Source organism: Ipomoea nil, unplaced genomic scaffold (genome assembly GCF_001879475.1).
Source record: "Ipomoea nil cultivar Tokyo-kokei standard unplaced genomic scaffold, Asagao_1.1 scaffold1074, whole genome shotgun sequence".
Taxonomy (NCBI): domain Eukaryota; kingdom Viridiplantae; phylum Streptophyta; class Magnoliopsida; order Solanales; family Convolvulaceae; genus Ipomoea; species Ipomoea nil.
In genome coordinates this window covers 1,335,531-1,359,729 of record NW_017617502.1, presented here as the reverse complement: position 1 = coordinate 1,359,729, position 24,199 = coordinate 1,335,531, and the positions used below count along the sequence as shown (strand labels likewise).

Below are 24,199 nucleotides of genomic sequence, written 5' to 3'. Positions count from 1 at the left end.
GATTGAATTCATCTGTTACGGAATTAATTGTCTATTAATTCCAATTTTGAATTCTGAATTCAATTCCCAGGTAGTGGCCTGCTGTTATAGCTATTGGAAGGCAGCTTTAATGTCATCTTTAATTGCCATAATAAAGGCTATTGGCTCCTTCAACCCTATATAAGAGAGGGTAGAGGCAGTAGAGTAAAACATACAGCTTTACATAGCACGAAAGTATACTTTTCCAGCTTCAAAAATCTCTGCTTCTACTCTTTCTTTAGCTATACTGTGTTCATAGCCATTGTCTTGCTCGCCGGATCCTTTGTTTGAATGCTCAAACATTGGATCATAGCAAGTTTTATCCTGGGAAGCCTAGGCCACAACGCTCCTAGCATCTACGGGAGGTGGCAAATAAGGTTTTAAGGAAAGAGTGCTCACTCGACTCTTGCAAAAACCCAACACCAAACACTAGCCACTTTTCTTCATCTTTTCTTCCCTTCTTTCCAGAAAATAATAGTCAATTTTATTTGATTATTATTTATTTTCCTACCAACGGTACCAACAGTCTTAAAACCTTATATATTTGTTTTCCCGTTGGTGGTCTTCTCCGAATTTCCTTGAAGAAAATAGAGCATCACGTACTGCCAATTGATGGGGAGGATAATGTTGTTGCGGACAACAATGGAAGAAACGGCAACAATAATGTGGTTGCGGACAACAATGGAAGAAACGGCAACAATAACGTTGTTGCGGATAACAGTGGAGGGAATGGCAACAATGTTGCTAATTCCCAAGCTACACCAATGAACGTTGGTTCACAAGATGGTGGGAGCACTGAGGGATATATTCCCATGTCTCGGGTACCTTCGGTACCGAGTGGTTCGGCTGAAAAGCCGGAGAAGTTCACCGGTGTTGGTTCGAACTTCAAGAGGTGGCAACAGAAAATGTTGTTCTACCTAGCAACTCTCGGCCTGGCAAGGTTCTTGTCCGAGAGTGTTCCTGAGTTGAAGGAACAAGATGCACAATCCGTGATGGCAGTTGGCTATTGGAAGGATTCGGACTTCCTTTGCCGAAACTACATCCTGAACGGATTGTGTGACACGCTATATGATGTATATCGAAAGATAAGCACATCAAAAGCGTTGTGGGAAGCTTTGGATCATAAATACCGAAGTGAGGATGCTGGCTCAAAGAAATTTGTAATTGGCCGATTCCTCGACTTCAAAATGGTTGATTCAAAGACCGTGCTAAGTCAGGTAGAAGATTTGCAATTAATCTTTGATGAGATCCGTGACGAGGGCATGGTGCTAAGTGAAGCCTTCCAAGTGGGATCTGTGATCCATTTGTTGCCTCCAGGGTGGAAGGACTTCAAGAACTACCTTAAGCATAAGCGAAAGGAGATGAATCTGGAGGACCTGATCCAGCGACTCAGGATTGAGGAAGGGAACAGGACTAGGGGTGAGCATCGGTCGGTTACGATCAATAACCGACCGATAACCGATCATAATTTTTAACACTCCATAACCGACCGTAACCGACCGAACATATACTAATAACCGACCGAAACCGATTATGTCGGTTTCGGTCGGTTATTGCGGTAACCGAAAAACCGTGAATTAGCATTAGATTTCATTGTGTCTTAAAAATAAAATTAATAAAACATACATCATTACCAAAGTGTTTAATACTTAAAGTCTTAAACAATAAACACCAAACATTCAAGTTCAACAACACTGCCAGAGTGCCACTTAAGTCTTAAACAATAAACATTCCAACTACAATAAACAATAAACAACACTGCCACTACCAAGTGCCAAGTTCAATAGTTCATAGTTCATAATTCCAACTTTCCAAGTTCCAAACATCCAACACTGCCAATTGCCAAAGGTCCAAAGTTCCAATCTGCATAGCCAAAGTTGCATACAAATTCAAAAAGGAAAAAGAAAACAAGTTCCAACACTGCCCAATATCCAAATGCCAATCTTCATCAAGACCTGCTTACTTGCATCCAAAAGATAATCAAAAGTTAATATATGATATATGAATATTATAATTAATACATAATAAATAAACATAAACATACACACATACAATATTAACTTACATAGTCAATTATATTCTTCTTGCATCTTGCTTTTCTAATCAATCACAGGATCCAACCTCAACTTTGACATATCTAAATCATATAAAAAATACAAACATTAAATAAAGAAAAACAATAAGAAAATTATATTATTTAAAATAAAGTAATGATTTTGATACTCACCCACGTCCAGTTTATACATCTCTCCAACATCATGCTCAACTAAATCAGTCATTGAAATGGTGTTTTCTTCTCGTAACCAATCTTGAGTGCACACAAGAGCTTGTACAATTTTAGGAGTTAATGAACTCCTATAAGTATCAAGCACACGTCCACCGGTACTAAATGCAGATTCAGATGCGACAGTTGATATAGGAACTGCCAATACATCACGAGCCATACATGATAGAATGGGAAATCTATGAGCATTTTCTTTCCACCAACGGAGAATATGAAATTCACCACCACCATTCTGAGTATCAAGCTCTTCATTGATGTATTTATCCAATTCATTTTTTTGCTGCCCAAGTCCAATTTCAACCAAATACTTTTCAAAGTCAGTTACAATGTTTAGTGGACTATCACTATTCGACCCATCTGCATTAGTGGCACTCGTTGGTTGAGTAAAATTGCTACCCTCACATTGTGAAACTTTCAACAACCCATGGTATTCAACAAACAACTTACTAGTTACTTCTCTAAGGTTAGAAGACAATATTGAAGCTTGATCAGGTGAATACATTCTCTTGAAGCAAAAATCAGCAAACACATATTTCCTTCTAGGGTCAAGAACAGTTGCAACATAAAGTATCATATTCATCCTCTCAACATTCCCCCAATATTTGTCAAATTTCTCCTTCATTCTTTTGGCCATAGCGCAAAACTGTTCGTCATTACTCTTAATCCAATCACACAAAGTACAATACAATTCACAAATTTCAGGAAAGTAAACATTGCTAGTCACATATGTAGTTCCGGAAACTTTCAATGTGAATTCATAGAAACGTTGCAAAAACTTGCTTACTTTCCTAACATTTCCCCAATCCTCTTCTTTGGGTGTGCCACCATTCAACACGAGCTCATGCTTATAATTGTGGTCAAGCTCTTCAAATCTCTCAAATGCTCTTTCAAATTTTTGAGCCGCATCTAACATCAAGTAGGTAGAATTCCACCTAGTGCTACAATCCATGCTCAACAAAGATTTAGATTGAATTTTTTCCAAGTCTATACATTCTTTAAACCTATGCAATCTAGCCGGTGATTGCCTCACATACTTCACCGCGGATCTAACACGAGCAATTGATTCATTCACTTCCTTCAACCCGTCCGTGACAACCAAATTAATAATGTGTGCAACACATCTCATGTGAATAAATTTGCCCTCTAAGATAGTTCCACTAACATTGTTCAATTTCCTTTTCAAGTATTGAGTAGCCACATCATTTGAACTAGCATTATCCACGGTAATTGTGAAAACCTTGTCTATTGCCCAATCACGCAAACATTTTTCAATCATCTTACCAATATCTTCACCTTTATGACTATTAATTGGACAAAAATTAATTATTCTTTTTTGCAAGCTCCAATTATTGTCAATAAAGTGACAAGTAAGACACATATAATTTTCTCTTTGCAATGATGTCCAAGTGTCCGTGGTAAGTGATACCCTTAGTGAAGACATATGCATAAACTTAGACAACTTTTGCTTCTCATCCAAATACATACCATAACAATCCCTAGCAATAGTCCATCGTGATGGAACCTTAAACCTTGGACAAGCAATAGACAAGCATTTTCTAAAACCCTTAAATTCAACAAACTTGAAGGGGATTTCATGATTTATAATCATTTCAACAATGCTCGCTCTAAGTGCCTCAGCACTATACTTCACACAACCTAGTGATCCTTCCCCTTCAAGCAATTCAGTTTGGCTAGGGTCACTACTAGCACGGGGCATTTTCGGGCAGCTTCTAACATGGGCTTTTAGTGAACTAGTGCCGTTTAGTTTAGGATCAGCAAACAATTCTTTCTGACAATAATTGCATCTAGCTTTTCGCTCACATTTCTCATTACTAAATTTAGTAAAATGTTCCCATACCTCAGATTTTTGTCGGCTAGCCTTTCTTTTCTTAGATTTGTTTACTTCCTCATTAGCCTCCGTCGCAACAGTTAGTGAAATATCTGGCTCTTTTTCAACCGAATCATCATCCATATCAATATCATCATCAATATGCATGGATCTCATTGTTGGATTTGTTGACATCTATAATTAAAAGAATAATTTAATACTAAAATTAAAAACTGAAAAAATGAAAAGGTCAAAACTTATACTGCCAAAGTTAAAAATTGAAATTCCTAATGAAAAATTCATACTGCCTTAGTGCCTTTTCATTTTGAAATGTTCATACAAAATATAATCTAGTGAATACAAAACTGAATTGATTGAAAATTTCATACAGCCTAATTAAAATTGAAATAATGAAAATTGAAAAGTTCATACAACTTAACGAAAAATTCATACAATCTAACATAAATTTAAAGAAAACAAAAATCAGAAATTACCTTGAATAAATTGTTCAATTTTGGAGCTTGATTGTGATGAATCTAGATTCTGGGATTCAGGTTTTCTGGAGCCGAAACAGTGAAACACTGCAATTTTTTGAAAATAAATATAAATGAAACTGTGAACTTAATTGAACAAATATAAATTATAAAATTAGTATGTAACTTACCTTGAATCCTTTGATAGTTGGAACTTAGAAGAGGGGAAGAACCAAGAATCTGAGAATCTGAGATGGGTGAAGGCTAATCGGTTATGAGAAGTGAGAACCGTGAAGGGTTGAAGCCTGAAGGATGTTGAGAGTGGAGGCACCGAGCCACCGAGCGAGGCTGATATGAACTAGCGACTGTGATGAATCTGACTGGCGGAGGCGAGGATCGACGACCGGTGATGGGAGAGAGGGCTTCGGCCGAGTCTCGCCGGAGAGGTAGGCAGGTAGCGGTGGTCGGCGGAGACTCGGAGAGCGACGGGATGCGAATCTAGCGACTGGCAGTGGCAGCTGCGTTTGTGGACTGTGGTTAATGGTTTAGGACTTTAGGGTTTGCGTCTCTGGACTCTGCGATGAGAGAAAACATATATAAAACAATTATAATTTTGTTATATTTGTTATAACTTATAAGAGGGAAAACTGAATTATAAATTATATTATATATATAATATATACATATATACTATCGGTTATTCGGTGACCGCGGTTTTGAACCTACAATAACCGCTAGAATAACCGATTAACCGAATAACCGACTTTTTTTTTGTTCTCATAACCGATGACCGACCGAAAACCGAAAATTTCGGGCGGTTCGGTTATCGGTCATCGGTTTTGTCGGTTTTTCGGTATTTATGCTCACCCCTAAACAGGACGAATGATAGGAAAGTTCCTATCGTTGTTGGCGCTAAGGCCAACGTTGTGGAGCACGGTAAGAGCTCAAAGAGGAACAAGAAGGACAAGCGAAAGCTAGGTCCGAAAGGTGGCGTTACCAAGAACAAGTTTCCTGGTGAATGCTACAATTGTGGCAAGCATGGCCACAGAGCATCTGAATGCAAGGCTCCAAGGAAGAAGAACAAGAGTTCTGAAGCCAATGTTGTTGGAGATAGCAGTCAGAAGGAGGTCGAGATTAGCCTTTCGGCTATGGTGACCGAGGTGAACCTCGTGGGCTCAAACCCTCGTGAGTGGTTCATTGATACCGGTGCAACCAGGCACTTGTGTTGCAACCGAGAGATGTTCAACACCTTTGACTCTTTGAGACCGTTGAAGGTGAAAAGGTGTGGATGGGAAACTCTGCTCAGTCTGCTGTGGAAGGCATGGGCAAGGTGGTTCTGAAGATGACTTCCGGGAAGGAACTGACGTTGAACAACGTGCTGTATGTTCCTGAGCTGAGGAAGAATCTTGTGTCTGGCTCTCTGTTGAACAAGCATGGCTTTCGCATGGTGTTCGAGTCAGACAAAGTAGTTTTGTCCAAGTTAGGAATGTTTGTTGGTAAAGGATATGTAACTGATGGGCTGTTTAAGCTCAGTGTAATTCCTGTTATCAATAAAAGCAAAGTTAATTCTGTTTACTTGCTTGAGTCTTCCAATTTATGGCATGGTAGACTAGGTCATGTTAATTTTAATTCTATGTGTAGATTAATTAGCATGGACCATATTCCTAACTTTCAAATTGACACAAATAACAAGTGTGAAATTTGTGTTGAGGCAAAACTAACGAAAGTACCTTTCAAGTCGGTTGAAAGGGAAACTGAACCACTAGAATTAATCCATAGTGATTTGTGCGATTTTAGATCGATACAAACGAGAGGTGGTAATAAGTATTTTATCACATTTATCGACGATAGCACACGATACTGCTATGTGTATTTGCTTAAGAGCAAAGATGAAGCCGTTGATAAATTCGTTCTTTATAAGAATGAAGTGGAAAACCAACTTAATCGGAGAATTAAGAAGGTTGGAAGTGATCGAGGTGGTGAGTACGAAGCACCTATTGGTGACTTCTGTGCGAGTGTAGGGATAATACACGAGCGTACTGCACCTTACTCACCTCAATCGAACGGTGTTGCCGAACGAAAGAATCGTACATTGAAAGATATGATGAATGCGATGCTTATAAGTTCGGGCCTACCTCAAGATGCTTGGGGTGAGGCGATTTTGACAAGTAACTACCTTTTGAATAAGGTACCCCGAAAGAAGCTCGATAAGACTCCTTATGAGCTGTGGAACGGTAGGAAACCTTCCTACCAGTACCTGAAAGTGTGGGGGTGTCTTGCCAAAGTTTTGGTGCCAACACCTAAGAAAGTAAAGATAGGTCCTAAGACGGTGGACTGTATCTTTATTGGCTATGCACATAATAGTAGTGCTTATCGGTTCTTAGTACACGAGTCCAATAATCCGGATGTACACGAGAACACGATAATAGAATCAAGGAATGCATATTTTTTCGAAAATATATTTCCTTGTAGGTCCAACGAGGGACCAAGTACATCAAAACGAACGTTTGACGAAACTATGGATAATGATAGTGGGGAATCCGAGAGAGAACTCGAGCTCGAGCCGAGACGCAGTAAGCGGGCGAGAGTTGGAAAATCATTCGGTCCTGATTTTCTAACTTACTTGTTAGAGTACGATTCGGGTACTCTAACTTGTTTATTAGAAAATGAACCCGATTTTCTATCTTGTTTGATAGAGAACGAGCCTCGAACGTATGTAGAAGCTGTGACTTCTACGGAAGGACCAATGTGGAAAGAGGCTATAAAAAGTGAAGTGGATTCTATTCTACAGAATCACACTTGGGAACTGGTTGATCTTCCTCCGGGTAGTAAACCCTTAGGATCCAAGTGGGTCTTTAAAAGGAAGATGAAACCGGACGGTTCCATCGAGAAGTATAAGGCTAGGCTTGTAATCAAGGGTTACAGGCAACGCGAGGGCCTCGATTACTTCGACACGTATTCTCCCGTGACGAGAATAAACTCCATAAGGATGATACTTGCCATAGCCGCACTGCGGAACTTGGAAGTCCATCAAATGGATGTGAAAACCGCTTTCCTAAATGGCGAATTAGATGAGGAAATCTATATGGAACAACCCGAAGGGTTCGTGGTTCCGGGCCAAGAGAGGAAAGTGTGTAAGTTGGTTAAATCGCTCTATGGTTTAAAACAAGCGCCTAAGCAGTGGCACGAGAAGTTTGACCACGCGATGTTAACTAACGGGTTTAAAATAAACGAAAGTGACAAATGCGTCTACGTTAAGGAAACGATAGACGGCTATGTCATCCTTTGTTTATATGTCGATGATATTCTCATCGTTGGTAGTAATGATCGGATGATCAAGTCTACCAAAAACATGTTAAATGCAAGATTTGACATGAAGGATATGGGTTTGGCCGATTTAATCCTCGGGATTAGAATCATTAGAAGACCTGATGGTCTCGTGTTAAACCAATCACATTATATTGACAAAATCCTTGAGAAATTTAACAAGGATGATAGTCAAGTGGCTAGGACACCATTTGATACAAATATTCACCTAACCAAGAACCACAGAGAAGGTATTTCACAAGTGGAATATGCTCGGGTCATTGGTAGTTTGATGTATCTTATGAGCTGTACTAGGCCGGATATTGCCTATGCGGTTAGTAAACTCAGTAGATATACGAGTAACCCCGGTGCCATGCACTGGAAGGCAATAGTAAAGGTTATGAGATACTTGAGGTATACTCGTGATCTTGGACTGCACTATGGGAGATATCCCGCCGTACTTGAAGGGTATAGCGACGCGAACTGGATATCTGATATTAAGGACTCTAAGTCCACGAGTGGCTACGTGTTTACACTAGCCGGTGCAGCCGTTGCATGGAAATCCTCTAAGCAAACTGTGATAGCTAGATCCACGATGGAATCTGAGCTGATAGCCTTGGACAAAGGTTGTGAAGAGGCTGAATGGCTACGCCATTTTATAGAGGATATTCCTAATTGGGAAAGACCGGTACCTCCAATATGTGTGCATTGCGATAGTCAAGCCACAATTGGGAGAGTACAGAGTCATATGTATAATGGTAAGTCTAGACATGTGCGTCGTAGACATAATACCATTAGACAACTGCTCACAACTGGTGTTGTCTCGATTGACTACGTAAAGTCAAAAGACAATATAGCGGATCCGCTGACCAAAGGGTTAGGAAGAGAAGTTGTGGAGAAGTTGACACGAGGAATGGGTCTACTGCCCTTGGACTAAAAAGTTCTATAGTGGATACCCAACCTAGCTGGCACCTAGGTTCAATGGGACAACTAAATTATGGAACGGAGCGCATCACTGTGGGGGTCTCGGACTCCCTACCACTCCTCGTTAAAACAGTGACTCCCGCAAGAGGCTAGCATATTAATGCTTTAATGATTCTTGAGTATGCGGGATACTCGAGAAAGAATCACCTATGTTAGAGAGAAGTGAGGGTCGCTTCAAAGGAGAATTGTTGGGCACAATTCTTTAGAAACTCTCGCAGAACCAGGAACGGTGACCCATGACCAAAACGGGCACACTCATGAGAGCAAGAGCATGGTTGGGAGATTCTTGTGTGAGATATGTCATCGTCTACACAAACGGCAGTCGGTTCAAAGACATCGCGTTCTACCGTACAGCCAGTAGAGTAAACATGTCTTTACGAGGGAAGGTTCAAAGGGTATAGTGACTCCCTACCTATCCTATGCAGGGATCGACCGTTTGAACACAGTTGTTTCCGATTTCAAAATACCCCGAAAATCAATTTTTCATTCATGTGGGGGATTGTTGGAAAAAATAGCTTAAAATGGCATAAAATGGCATGTTAAGTGGCTATTTTGTGGTACAATTATCAGTGGGGTCCACTTCCGAATTGGGTCGGGTCAAAGTGGATTCGGATTCTTCGTAGTGAGACGAAGAGATCGATATATTGTACGCTCAAAACGGATAATGGGTGAATGAGATATTGATTCTCAAAGTAGACCCATTTGAGTTGGAAAATGAAGGGAAAAAGTGTGCTTTTGTCCCACATTGCTTTGGAATGAAGATTTTCCCCCCTTATATACAAGAGCTCTTTTGAAGCTTGTAGAATTGTATAGCATAGAGGCTCTCTCGTGCGGGGGGGGGGGGGGGGTGCAAATCAAATTCCAACTAGCAAAGATTGAAAAGGGCTTGATTCAAGCCCGAGCTCGTGTGCGCCGGCACCTAGGGGCACGAATGTCGTCCGAAAATTGGCTGGCCTTGCGGGCTAAGTTATGCCAAACTTCGGTATCATTTTCCACTTGGCCTACTCTCGTGCTACAAGAGAGCATGAGAGGTTGTGGTGCACCGAGAGCACAACTCTCGTGCAACAGCAGACCGGACCCTGTACGCTAACGGTCTGGAACTCGAAAGTTCTGACTGTTGAGGGGATTGAATTCATCTGTTACGGAATTAATTGTCTATTAATTCCAATTTTGAATTCTGAATTCAATTCCCAGGTAGTGGCCTGCTGTTATAGCTGTTGGAAGGCAGCTTTAATGTCATCTTTAATTGCCATAATAAAGGCTATTGGCTCCTTCAACCCTATATAAGAGAGGGTAGAGGCAGTAGAGTAAAACACACAGCTTTACATAGCACGAAAGTATACTTTTCCAGCTTCAAAAATCTCTGCTTCTACTCTTTCTTTAGCTATACTGTGTTCATAGTCATTGTCTTGCTCGCCGGATCCTTTGTTTGAATGCTCAAACATTGGATCATAGCAAGTTTTATCCTGGGAAGCCTAGGCCACAACGCTCCTAGCATCTACGGGAGGTGGCAAATAAGGTTTTAAGGAAAGAGTGCTCACTCGACTCTTGCAAAAACCCAACACCAAACACTAGCCACTTTTCTTCATCTTTTCTTCCCTTCTTTCCAGAAAATAATAGTCAATTTTATTTGATTATTATTTATTTTCCTACCAACGGTACCAACATTTTTATCACACAAAAAATTCTTAATCCTACACTCTCTTACTTCTACTCACAACAATTCTCCATAAATTAAAAGCAAACCCAATTTAAAAGTCTTTTATAAATTTTTAATTTATCACTCTAACATAATTTAGTGAGTAAAAATCAAATGAACTTTATAAACTATACTACATTTTATAATATTTATAAGTTATCAAATAATATTAAGTCTTATATAAAGTTTTAATAGTACAAGACTACAAGTTTAAATGTATTTAACGTCATTTATAAATTTTAATTAGTAGAAAATCATGTTAATTTTAGATTTTGAGATTAATAATTAAAATATTATTTTTAACAAAAATATTAATTTGTATGTGTATATTAACGTCATTTAAAAATATTAATGTGTGTGTGTGTGTGTGTGTATATATATATATATATATATATATATATATATATATATATATATATATTAATGTGTAATGTGTAATGTGTATATATATTTATTAATTAGTATTAATGTATTAAGAGATTGTAGTAGCTTAATTGGAAAGGATTTAAATTCATTACTATGAGGTCAAGGGTTCAAATCTTGTTTTAAACAAAATATATCAATTTATATAAAAAAAATTATATATTTAAAAAAATATAACAAATCCCGGGCCTAACCGGAACCGGCCCGGTATACTATGGGCCGATCCCGAGCTGTGCTGAACGAGGCCCAGGATCGGACCGGGCCCGGAGTTTGGCCAGCTCTAATGGGAAGTCTATGTGCATTTGTTTTCCACTTATTAAGCATATCAAACTCATCATCCTCACCACCATTCTCAAGTTGTTCAACAATATATGTACCATTTTAAAAATTGAGGGACAACATTTACACCACTAAGAATTTAGGGGTGACATTGATAATTGGTATGATATGGATGAACATAAATTATAATTTTTTCCTACTTTATGAAATCCCTATCAACACCTTTTTGTTTCCCTTTCTTTGGAGGTTGAGGTATATAAGGTATGTCATCACTTGGTTGAAAAGCCTCATTTAGTTAAGAAGAAGATTGTTGCGACTTCTGGTATTCATTAAACACATATGTCATAATTTGTCTAAGTTTTCTAACTTATTCATTAGACAATTACGTAAGACGTGTAATACTTTTTAGTTAAAATGTAATAAATTTTTTAAAAAAATTACATTTTAATTCAAAAGTATTATATATCTCATAATGAGACAATCTCAAACAAGACATATTCCTAAAATTGTGAGTTTCAATGTTGAAGGAAAAGGTGGCAGGCAAGATAAAAGGAATGGAAGAAAAAGAAGAGCAGTCACTATTAAATGTTCGAATTGGTGAAGAATTTGATGAATGAGGATGGACAGACAGGAAGAATTGTCGGGCATCATATCGCTGATGCACCAGAAATGAGAAGCAAGTGCACCGCATGGCGCATGCATACCAACCAAACACCTTAGCTTGCCTGAATTGTTAACGTCACAGTACAAACTGCCACTACTTACTCGACCAACCTCTGCCCTCTGCCCTCTGCAATTCGCATCTCAGCTCCGATCTGATCCTTCTTTTCTGTTCCCCGCTCCTACTGGCGTGCCTCAATGCGTCATTTTCTACCCATTTTGCTGTAACATTCTCCCGCCCCCTCTACATACTCAATTTTAGTCATGCTAAATACACCGATATAAGTCGGTCCTCTATCTAAGTTTGAGGTACTACTTGCTTTAGTCCTCAACTTACAAGCCTATCATAATATAAATCTTCTAACTTCTCTAAAGTTACCATTAATAGACTTTCGTTGATTTTTTATGAATTAATATTTAGGGTTTACAATTGGATAGTTTAATTTCATGACTGTGAAAATAAATTGGTAAATTTTAACATTTGTTTTTAAATGACACATATAACTTAACATAAGAAAATAAAATTATATTCGTGATTGAATACTATAGAAATACATTTTATAGTATTTGATATTATATTCAATAATATATCAAACTAATACCTATATAATCCAAAATACATAATATGTAGTATGTACATTTAGATCGAATAAGTGTTTTTTTTAATTATAGAACAATTTTTTGGACTCATTTAAAAAATAAAAAAAAATAAAACCTATTTGTGGTAGCTTTAGAAAAGTTGGAGGACATGTTGTGATAAGCTTGTAAGTTGAGGACTAAAGTCCAAAGTTGGTAGCATCTCAAATTCAAAGTTCAATTAGGAGTAAATACCCAAAATGGTCCCTCGACTATAGCTAAATTCACAAATTGGTTCTCGACTTTTAATTTCAACCAATTAAGTCCTTAACTTTGCAATTTTAACACAATTTTGGTCCTTTGTCTATTTGACCGTTTGTTGACTGCGCCTTTTTAGGATATATATGTAATGTCATGGTCCATCATCGGTTTTTTAAGGTTCCGATTGCATTTCTAGACCGCACTGTTGCATTTGAATCCACTGTCGGCGCTGCACCCCATGCCAGAGAGATTATAGCTTTTGATAGATAAATCACCAAAGTCCTTGGAGTGGCTCTTCGAGAAAGTCGTGACTCCAAGCGATGTAGGCAAGCTGAACCAGCTCGGGATCCCCAAGCAGCAAGCGGAGAAGTACTTCCCCCTCCGAAACGGCGTTGTCACCTTCAAGAACGTTCTCTAAGCTAATCCGGCTCGTGATCCCCAAGTAGCAAGCGGAGAAGCACTTCCCCCTCCGAAACAACGATGTCACCTCCAAGAGCGTTCTCTTGAGCTTTGCACGTGAAACTACATATATATCCTCAAAGATCGCAGTCAACAAACGGTCAAATAGATGGAGGACCAAATCGTGTCAAAATTACAAAGTTAAGGACTTAATTGGTTGAAATTGAAAGTCGAGGACCAATTTGTGAATTTAGCTATAGTCGATGGACCATGTTGAGTATTTACTCTTCAATTAGTGGTAGTTTTAAAAAAGTTGGAGGACTTATTATGGTAGACTTATAAGTTGAGGACCAAAACTGGTAATGCCTCAAACTCGGAGGACCTTTAGTGGATTTTCTCTATTCAAATTGTTGTCATACTAATTAGGGGTGTCAAAGTGCGCCCGGTGTAGTAAATACGGAGTTTCTACTACTCGTTGCCCGGTGCTAGGATCGGTTCCAGCTACGGTCTCTTTACCTAATCTGCTTGTTGGTTTACGTCTTTGAGCTCGGATGACTTGATAGTCAGTCAGAGGTTCCCGAGCTAAACGTTAGTGTGTAGAAATTGCCAAAAGCCCCCTCTCCTCACATTGAATGCGGTATTTATAGGGGGGAGATGGAATAATTATCGGTCTCTCGGCGTGCGTGGCACGTGGAGCACATGCATAGGGCAAGATCGCGGCCTAATCTAGCTCGTTCGTGTATCCTAATATTCCTGATTCCTTTGGGTGTGGCGCTGGCGAGTTAGGCTAAAGGAACTAAGCCTTGGGCTCTAAGTGTGACAGGTCGGGTGATCAATATCCCGACCTTAGGTGGTTGGGGCAGGGCGATTGTTATTGCCCTTCACTTAGTTAGTCGGACCGCACTCGGTCTGAATTTAGGTCGGGTATGCGAGCAGTCTGGGTCGGTGATGGTCGGATCGGGCTCTACTCAAGTACAGGACTCGACACCGACCAAATGTGGTTACTATTCGGTAGGAGATAATCCCTATCAGGGTCGAAACCCGTGAGCCAACCCTATATTGTCTAAACTGTCTAGCAATGAGGTGAGTTAGGACCTAAAATTTTTGACCCGTGTAAATGCGAGCTTGGCCGGCACGAATTGACAAGCTACGCGCGGAGTGATTACAAGTTTGTATCTTTAACCAAGCGGCAAAAATTACCCCTACATGTTTGTTTTTAGTTTACTATGAGTTTAGTTTAGTTGGCAATAATTTGTTTTGTTACTTGTGTCATATTGAAGGAATTATTCAAGTTAACTGAACCCGGCCCGCTAGTTCAATAATTAGCTCAATTGAATAAATTGAGTCGTTGATTAAATTATTTGGCCAAATAGCTTAATTAAATCAACTCATATGTCAAGCACCTTGTGCTCAGATGGCACCCGGGTTGGACTCCCATATAGGAGGTTGTGAGTTTGAGCCTCAATTGAGGCGGTGCGGTAGTAGGGTGAGAAAGTAGTTACGAACAGATACTACGTTGTAATACATCACTATGATACGCACTTAACGAAGCACTTTTAAGTCCATCCAGCAGGGGTGTGCACTATACGCGCCCTGAAAAAAAACTCATTCCCTCACTTGTTAAAACCCATTTCTTAATTTTTTGGTATACAAAAACTCCATAAAATCCAGAAGCGTGGATGCTTTTAGTGTCACTTAGAGCATCCCCATCAGAGAAGCATTCACGGTATTCAAGAAATCTTTGCCTACATGGAAGTGAGAGAGCCAATAAGAGAGAAATTGATATATAAAGCATCCCTGCCAAGGGTAGAGATATTTATCTTCCCAAGGGAAGAGAAATATCATAGAAGCATGGGCTGCTGTGCGCGTTTTGCGCACAGCAGCCGCCCACACGGGCGCGTCAGGCGCGCCTAATCATGTTTTTTATATCATTTTTTTTTAATAAAAAGTCAGTTTTGATTTTTTTTTTTTTCTTTCCTCCCACATTCTCTTTCCTAATACTCTTACATTCTCTCCTAATATCCTCAAATGATAATATTGCTCTTAAAGAGTAAGCTAGCTAAGGGTCCAAAAAAATAATGGTCAAACAGTATCAGAATTATTATGGCCATTTCAAAATACCTCCAAATTATTAAGAGAATAGTAATGCATCTTATTGCTCTGAATGTCAAGACCGTAAAAGGGTAGTATACACACCTCTATTTTTTATTTTTTTTTTTGTTAAGGCCCACAAGAAGAAAAAGAAGAAAAAATGTAGATTTGAAATCATTCCAACAACAGAGAACAAGTCTAGTGAAAATACATACTCAACTTCTTTCACTTTACAAAGTAATCACAACAGTTGAGCCATCTTCTCAAAATCCATACTTGAAAACTTCACTGCAAGGAGAGAAAGAGGTTGATATACCCATCATGTGTACTTGTGTTATTTCCACCATAGTGCAACTTGACTTGAAGTTTTTATATTTTAAAAAATATATAATCCAATTTATATTCTTTCAAGATAACATGCATGATTATTATTGTGCATTCATTTTCTTTAATTTACGAGAAAGTCTGCAATTTCTATCCGAATACAGAAATATATTTACGAGTCTCTCGTCGAAAATTTTGTTAGCTCCATGTAAGGATCATATTTTCTACCCCACTGAAATTCGAACATGTGACCTCTCATTTGGGAGAATTACAGTTATGTTGCTTGACAACCAGGTCTATTCAACGATAATCAGATCATCTCTGCCAAAAAATTTTAAAAAAATAATAATAATAATAATAAAATTGAAAAGCGCAAAGAGAATGAAAGAGCTAACTTTAACAATGAGGATATGGGACCATAGCCTTTTCTTGACACTTCAGGACTAAAAAAACGACAAGTCATATACCTTTATTCCCTCCTTCTGCCTCAAAATTCCGATCATCATTCTTGCCCTTTCCCTTTCATTCTCTTGTCAGTTTGTTTTTGATAGTTAGATAGTTTTATGGGATCAAATCCATTATACAACTAGGTAATTAGGGGTTAAATTGGTAACGAACAATCAATAATAGTACATTGAACTTTTAGCCACATTTAACATTTCAGACCGTAACAAATAAATATTAGTTAAATTTGGGTCAACAATAAGCATAAAATTACGAATTCTTCTACATGTATTCTTCACTTTTACTCTCTTACGTGACAGACAATGATAGACTATAGGAGTGGAAGTAGAATTTTGGAGTAGAACTTAAAAGTTTATATAATAATTTCCTAAAATTACAAGTCCCGTGTCCATTTGCATCGCCGACAAGTGTATTAGCGACTTATGAAGCTCAGGGGTTGAATTGGCTAGTGTATTTGGTGACATATTTCCTTTACATGTGGTCAACGTATTTCCTTTATGGATATTTTAATATAATTATAATTTTATAATACACCAACTACAATCGAAAAAATACATCTGAATTTCTTAAAATAGATTTCAAAATGGTGAATACACAATGTCTTGTGTTACACAATTAAACAACTACTACCTACCTCATATTTTATATTTGGTTCAGTTAATTGAACTTGCCTCAATTTATTTGTAATTTTTTTTTTTTGTAATATTGCTTATTGTATTTGTATATAATATTATATATTTAGAACTTATCTTAAAAGTATTACTAAACACAAAAAGTTAAAATTTTAAATTATACGATAACAATATAGAAAATAAGTGATTCAAATAATAAATAATAAACATAATAGGAGGCAAATTGAATAATTCATATCTCTTCTCTACTACAATAAATTAGAAAAATCGATTACAGGAATTCAGCTACATATACATTTATGTAAAACCAAAGAAAGCATGGGGATGTAGCTCAGATGGTAGAGCGCTCGCTTAGCATGCGAGAGGTACGGGGATCGATACCCCGCATCTCCAAATTTTGATTTCTGCCTCATGAGTGCTCTAAAAGAGCAGCAACGACATTTTATTTTTTTCCCTATTTAGTAGAAGAAACTATCAACTAAATCATGTTTAGCGCCTCGACTTTTCAGCGTGAATTGCAAACAATAAAGTAGAAGCTTAATAAATATGAAAAATGATAATTACTCCGTATTAATTACCGCCCCCCCGCATAGCTATTCAAGGAAAAAATGAGATTCAAAATTTTACAATTAAAACAAAAATAGATAGTATGCATAAATAAGCCTAAAGCTTTTACACCATTCTTATACTTCAATTTAAAAAATTAAAAGAATATCCAAAAGGAAAAAGAAAAGAGAATACAAAAAAAAAAATATATATATATATATATATATATATATATATATATATATATATATATATATATATATATATATATATATATATAATGAGATTCAAAATTTTACAATTAAAACAAAAATAGATAGTATGCATAAATAAGCCTAAAGCTTTTACACCATTCTTATACTTCAATTTAAAAAATTAAAATAATATCCAAAAGGAAAAAGAAAAGAGAATACAAAAATATATATATATATATATATATATATATATATATATATATATATATTCATTCCTATTCTTCTTCTCCCAAAAGGTTGAATCCCCAATTCCAAAGGCCCCACACCCCATCCTAATATACCTTACACAAAATCACTCAGCTCCAAGTACGATTTGGTGAAACCTCGACCTTAAAGGTCAAAACCCTCTGCTTTAACCATTAGGTAACATAGATTGCACAATCCCAATTCCTTTGATCACTAATTCACTATACATGGGTTGAAGAATGCTTGCCCCTTTTAGTTATAATCACCCTCAATGTAGCATAGATTGTGCTCTATTTTACAAGGAACTGCATTATCGCAAATCCTTATGAGCCATCCGATCCCTCTTGTTACTGAAAAAGACGTGATCAAGGCCATGTACAATCCACAACCTACTTGGCTAGTTAAAAAGCGGATTTTTCTTTAATACTCTGTATGTCGCAAATGGTAAAATTGCTCCAAAAGTCCACTTCATTACTGCACTTCAACAAATCCCTTCCCTTTTGTCTTTACCTCAATCAACATGTACTCCTATGTGGCAACAGAGAGCAACCCTTGAAGAGAGATGGTCCAATACGTGTTGTAGTCTTGAATTCCCAGACTATTGAAGCACCATTTTGAACTAAAATGCACGAGAGACAACAATTCATGAGTTTATAGGAGTTTTAACCTTGAGCTATCTGTTCGATTGCAAGCCATTACTGCCGTAGTACTGATTGGTAGTTTCTCGAGAAAAATCTGCAAATGTCATCCCGTCTTTTAGCCTTGATGAAAGTGACGGGACAATATTACGAATCTTCTGACTTAGTTTCTCCAATTCCTGCTCTTCTCTGGGGTCATCCTCAGTACAGAACCCGCAACTTTGATCATCCGAGTGTAACTGCTTAAGAGGGTAATCTGACAGATATAATTTTTTGCTCCATGCCGGCTGCAAGAAGACAACAAATGTTTCCCTGCTCAAGTTTTTAGGTTCGGGTGGTCTGCATACACTATGAAGTGTTGCTCGGAGCTTCCCCTTGGATAGTATATCAGCCGCTTCCCCAACCTGCACTATCAAACTCTCGGGAGGTGCCTTCACCGTAAAAACCTGATCTTTACGGGGATCAAATATCTGCAAATATGTGTGTCCACTAGGGGAAGGAGATTCTCGCTCACAAGGCATGGGGCGCAAATTATTATTTTCCTCTGTTAGTGCTTCATTGTCAGATGACAATATAAACATTGGCGTTGTTAATACAGTGAATATGCCATAGTCATAATGCCACTGCTGCCACAACATAGAGTCGCTCACGTCCTCATCACAACCCTCACTCCCCATCCGTTTAGAACCTGTTTCCTCACTTCTCTTGATTTGAATTTTGTTTTTGGCTCCCGTCTTTACACTTCTATTAGATGATTCTTTAATGATACGATTGTCAATTGTGGAATGATAGTGGATAAGGCGTCCTTTTGCCGTGCCAGATTCCAGTAAGCTCTGCTCGAGATCGTGTCCTCCAACGAATTTATCACATATCTGTGCAAGACGAAGCCCTACCTCCATCATACAGTACCCCAGCTCATTAAAGATATATCCTAAATTCTTGAATCCCATATGATCAACCTCTAAACAGTCCTCTCCTTCAACAACTCTATGATGTATTGTTCTACAAGAATTACTCTCAAACCTTTCGTCATACTTCAATTTCTTTGCAAATGATGACACAATTCTGTCCAAATTCTTCAATGGAACATCACTCCCCAAATCATGTTCCTGATAATTTACCAGGAAAAAAAAAAACAAAAATTCTTTCTCGATTACTCACAATAAAAATTATTTCATTATATTCTGGTCATTGATTGTATTAAATGAAAAGCAAATATATGATTGATCGACAGAAGTGTTAAGTGCAGTTACAGGAATGTAGAGAAAACAGAAGGATGAAGTAAGTGTTACCTTAAGAAGCTTTTTGCGATCTTCATTGTTGAGAAGTGCGAGCTTCCGGGATAAAGGAAGTAAACTTCGACGGAGACTTGAGGTCCTGGGGACTCCGGTGATGGCAAGTAGGCCCGGACCGTTTGGCCCTAGGGTTTCCATTACCATTTTGGCTATAGATTCCAACTGTTGATTTTCTTCGGTTGATTCAACGGATTTGTCAGAAGATAATAGGATGAGATCCGAGTAACGGAGCTCGACGAGTTCCATCATTTCTCCTTCCATTTCTGTACTCGCCGTTCGCCGCTGCTAATCCCGTTCGGCGGGTTCTATTCGAAGGAGACGATCGTTATATTCTGAGGACCTAAACGACGCCGTCCTAAGAATTCTATTTTATACCGGCTGTTATATTGTACAATCGTCAAATGAAAGTGTAGTCGAGTTATCTTGATACTTTAGTGTTGTTAAAATTAAACTAGTATGTGCAAAATGAAATTAGAAAACATAACTCATGCAATAACTATGTCAAATGAAACTATAGTAGAATTAAAATGATACTTTAGTGTTATTATAATAAAACTAATGTGTATGAAAAATGAAACTAAAAAATCGAATTTATAATTTAACACATATTGTCAAATGAACGTGAATTGTAATAATTCAAATTATATTTCAACGTTCTTATAATTAAACTAGTATATGAAGAATTAAACTAAAAATAGAGATCATGCAATAATGTAAAATTGTAAATTATCAAATCAAATTGTAGTATAACTAAAATTATATTTTAGTGTTACTATAATAAAACTAGTATACGGGAAAACAAAATTAAAAAATAAAATAATATTATCAAATTAAACTAAAGTTTAATTAAAAACATATAGGCTCTTCCTTGCAAAAAAAAAAAAAAAAAAAAAAAAACATATAGCCTCTGTTTGGTGAATGGTTGTTAGTTGAGTGGGTTAATTAGAAGGTATAACTAGTTGATAACATTATCTGAAAGATGTTTGGTAAATTAGCTGTTAGTTGATAGTTGTTTGGTATAATTTATTTGCTCAAAAAGCTAATTGAAAAAGTTGTTTTCAGTAGTTTTTTGAAATTTTAGCATTTTGGAGTGCAAAAATTAATTATCCAAATACTTATATTAATTTTTAAACAAATCAAACAACTAATAGTGGTCAAATAAGTCAAAATTGACCTATAAACTAACTATTATACCAAATAGGGTCGTAACCTAATTTTACTTTATGATCCATACTGCTAAATCATCATCCACTGTGAAATTTGCCATTTTTTACGACAAATTATATCGTGCGCCCTGGCTAAAACAACGTCGTTTTGGTTTATTTTATTTATTTATTTATTTTTTTAAATTTCGATTCCCATTTCTATCATTAATTTCAAAAAAAAAAAAAAAGAAAAAAAAAATTATTTCAAATGTACATAAACTCATAACAGAATACATATAATCTAACATAATACATAATACACATAAACTCATATCATAATATATATAAACTCTTAACAGAATACACATAACCTCTTACCATAATACACATAAACTTTAAACAAAATACACATAAACTCTTAAAGTAATACACATAAAATCTGAAATAAACTAGTAGCTTGGTTTAAACATTACTACGGCCCATAATTGCAAGCTAACTAAAGCCTCTTTCACTGCTAGGAATCGATTTCTTTTCCAGTGGAGTGGAGTCGAATCTGCAGTTTTGGTGGATGGCTCCGCCCAAAAAATCCAAGAAATTGAAGAAGGATGCTAAGAAATTGAAGAAAAGAAAGATCAAGAACAAGACCAAGAGTGGCAAGATAATCAGCACAGTCCCCGTAGACAACAAGGCAGTTGATTCCGATTGGTGGGATTCTTTCTGGCACAAGAACTCTTCATCCCCAGGTTTTGCTTGCTTCCTTCCATTTTCTCCTTAAATTTCTTCTCCATCTTAAACTGCAATGGTTGAGAATTTTTTTGCGAATCAACTTCGATGATTTAGGTCACTCTCTGTGGAGTTCTATTTTAACTTTGAAATTACAAGATTCAAGAATGCACCTTTAGGGGTTGACATTTTACGTGAAACTCATAAATAGTCCAGTGTAGCTCGTTTTCTCTTGTGGTCTTTCTATCAAAAGAGCGTTATGCTTGTTTGGATTTATGATGGTTAGTTCTTCTCTACTGCAATATGAATCTGTTTAAGATCTTGATTTGGCTCTTCAAATGAGGATATTAGTGGTTTTTTTTGTTATTGTTGTGCGTGAGAGACAGTGAGAGAGAGATTCTTTAGAGTTGTAGAATTATGTTCCTTGTGGGTTAGCAAGCTCAGTTCCAGGCTTCCAGCTAGGACTCGGGCTTAAAATGGGGAGTTGGAGACTCAAAGTAAAAGAGAAATGGAAAGTAATGTAATCAAGATCCTTTCCTTTATTACAATTTACAAACATAAATGGAGTCATAGGTTTAGATGCTGGTTGGTTGAATGACAAAGATAATGTAAGGGGAATAATATTTTTCTTGCTCCTTTCCATTCAGTTTCTCCTATTGGCAATATTGTAGAACGCGCTAGGCGCTAGTCCGGAGCCTAGGCGCCGCGCTAGGCGGCCGAGTAATATGAGTATATTGTCTCTACTTTCCCACTCGGGGCTGTGAGTTGTTAGACTGTTATAATCTCCCAAACTAGTCAACTGCATATGTTAGATGGTTAGTTGAGTACATGGTTGGAAGAATATAGAAGAGGAATAGCCGAGCAGGCAAAAAAAACAAACCACTCGCCCAAGTTGAGTGCTAACTCGGCCGAGTTGGGCACCAACTCAACCAAGTTAGGCGCCCGACTCGGCGCCTAAGGTGCCTAGTCAGCTGGTTAGTCGCCCGGCCGATTAAAAGCCGCCTAGGGCTGAAATCGCCTCGGCTTAGGGGCACCTAGCGCCTAGTCGGCGCCTAGACCAATTTTTACAACACTGCCTATTAGATTGAAGACTTAAATGGAGCCTTAGGAGAACAAGATTTTAAGTCATGGTAACCTTGGTGGATTTAATTGGAGGTTTGGAGGTTTTCTTTTTCATATAATTTCTTGTCAGTTTTTATATTAGTCATTGCATTTGTTTTTGCCTCCATGATGAGGTGTTAAATAAATACACCTCCTTTTCAACTCTGTATTGCAGGTTTGAGTATACCTTCTGATGAGGCAGAAGGTTTCAAGTACTTCTTTCGCGTTTCGAAGAAGACTTTTGATTACATATGTTCACTTGTGAGGGAGGATCTCATCTCAAGGCCCCCTTCAGGTCTCATCAATATCGAGGGAAGGCTCCTTAGCGTTGAGAAGCAGGTTGCAATCGCCTTGAGAAGATTAGCATCTGGTGAATCACAAGTTTCGGTTGGAGCTTCATTTGGAGTTGGGCAGTCTACCGTTTCTCAGGTGACTTGGAGGTTCATCGAGGCACTTGAAGAGCGTGCAAAGCATCACCTCAAGTGGCCTGAACCGAGTAAAGTGGAAAAAATCAAGTCAGAGTTTGAAGCATCGTTTGGACTGCCTAATTGTTGTGGAGCAATTGATGCAACCCACATCATAATGACCCTTCCCACGGTTCAAACATCAGATGACTGGTGTGATCAGGAGAACAATTACAGCATGCTTTTGCAAGGGATTGTAGATAGCGAGATGAGATTTTTAGATATCGTGACTGGATGGCCCGGGGGCATGACTACTTCCAAACTATTGAAGTGCTCTGGATTTTATAAACTTTGTGAATCTGGAGATCGTTTAAATGGCAGTGCCAAAATGACATTCGAAGGACAAGAGATTAGGGAATATATAGTTGGTGGTTTTGGTTATCCTCACCTTCCTTGGCTTATTACTCCTTGTGAAGAAGATAAGGAGCTTTCATCAGCCATGTTGGATTTTAATGCGGTGCATGAGACTGCAAGATCACTTGCAGTAAAGGCGTTCTCGCAATTGAAGGGCGGCTGGAGAATCCTGAGTAAGGTTATGTGGAGACCCGATAAACGGAAGCTACCTAGTATTATCTTGGTGTGTTGTCTGCTTCATAATATCATAATTGATTGTGGGGACCGGTTGCATCCAGATGCCGCTTTGACTTGTCATCATGACTCCGGTTATTTGGGACAGAGCTGCAAGCAAATTGATCCAATCGGGAGAACTATAAGAGATAACATAGCCAAGCACTTGCGGGATACAAAGAGTAGTTATTCATCTTGATGACACTCTGACTCTGGTTATTGAGCAAGGGAGCATCCTCAAGGCTTCAACCAAGATGTACATGCCCAATTTATGTTGTTTTTGTTTTAACTTTTAACAAAGCAATATGTTTTTTTATGCTTGTAAGGAGAGAGGAAGGAGTGAAAACCAGATTGGGAAAACGGGGTGGTTGCTTAATGAAAATATTTGATCCTCTTATGCTTAGTGTTAAGGAAAGGATTTGTATGGAACATGTTCAATGTCTGACATGCCAAATTGTTGGGCAGAGGCCGTTGATGGGCCAAGTCCAGCACCCTGTCTCTTGAAAATAAAATTGCACCTTCGCTGTGAGCTATAGCTTTTGGCTTAATGGTAAGCGTTTGATCTAAAAAGTGCTATC

General features: G+C 37.8%; 2 protein-coding genes and 1 non-coding gene across 4 annotated transcripts; 2 read left to right on the top strand and 1 right to left on the bottom strand.

Annotated features, from left to right (window-relative positions):
- Window positions 1-363: 363 nt before the first annotated feature.
- LOC109182845 lies at window positions 364-19,964 on the bottom strand. Of its 2 annotated transcripts, XR_002054454.1 has the most exons (5): window positions 19,619-19,964; window positions 17,988-19,435; window positions 10,459-10,464; window positions 7,771-7,776; window positions 364-374 (listed from the first exon to the last, which is right to left on the bottom strand). XR_002054454.1 is itself a non-coding variant. In XM_019333066.1 (2 exons), the coding sequence occupies exons 1-2, from the start codon at window positions 19,880-19,882 to the stop codon at window positions 18,362-18,364; spliced, it is 1,338 nt and encodes a 445-aa protein (XP_019188611.1). In that variant the 5' UTR covers window positions 19,883-19,964; the 3' UTR covers window positions 17,721-18,361. The 2 variants fall into 2 exon arrangements, 1 of the variants encoding a protein (XP_019188611.1); XM_019333066.1 differs by lacking the exons at window positions 364-374; window positions 7,771-7,776; window positions 10,459-10,464 and having other exon boundaries at window positions 17,721-19,435.
- TRNAA-AGC lies at window positions 17,023-17,095 on the top strand. The gene has a single exon. It is a non-coding gene; the product is annotated as a tRNA-Ala (tRNA).
- LOC109182846 (putative nuclease HARBI1) lies at window positions 19,592-24,024 on the top strand. The gene is made up of 3 exons (XM_019333067.1): window positions 19,592-19,607; window positions 21,285-21,509; window positions 22,766-24,024. The coding sequence occupies exons 2-3, from the start codon at window positions 21,335-21,337 to the stop codon at window positions 23,818-23,820; spliced, it is 1,230 nt and encodes a 409-aa protein (XP_019188612.1). The 5' UTR covers window positions 19,592-19,607; window positions 21,285-21,334; the 3' UTR covers window positions 23,821-24,024.
- Window positions 24,025-24,199: the final 175 nt, after the last annotated feature.

Excerpts from the sequence above, each read along its gene's own strand:
- LOC109182845 (XM_019333066.1), bottom strand. The coding sequence starts at position 19,882 with ATGGAAGGAGAAATGATGGAACTCGTCGAGCTCCGTTACTCGGATCTC. Across the intron at positions 19,436-19,618 it reads ATCGCAAAAAGCTTCTTAAG|GAACATGATTTGGGGAGTGA; the intron begins GTAACACTTACT and ends GTAAATTATCAG.
- LOC109182846 (XM_019333067.1), top strand. The coding sequence starts at position 21,335 with ATGGCTCCGCCCAAAAAATCCAAGAAATTGAAGAAGGATGCTAAGAAA. Across the intron at positions 21,510-22,765 it reads CAAGAACTCTTCATCCCCAG|GTTTGAGTATACCTTCTGAT; the intron begins GTTTTGCTTGCT and ends TCTGTATTGCAG.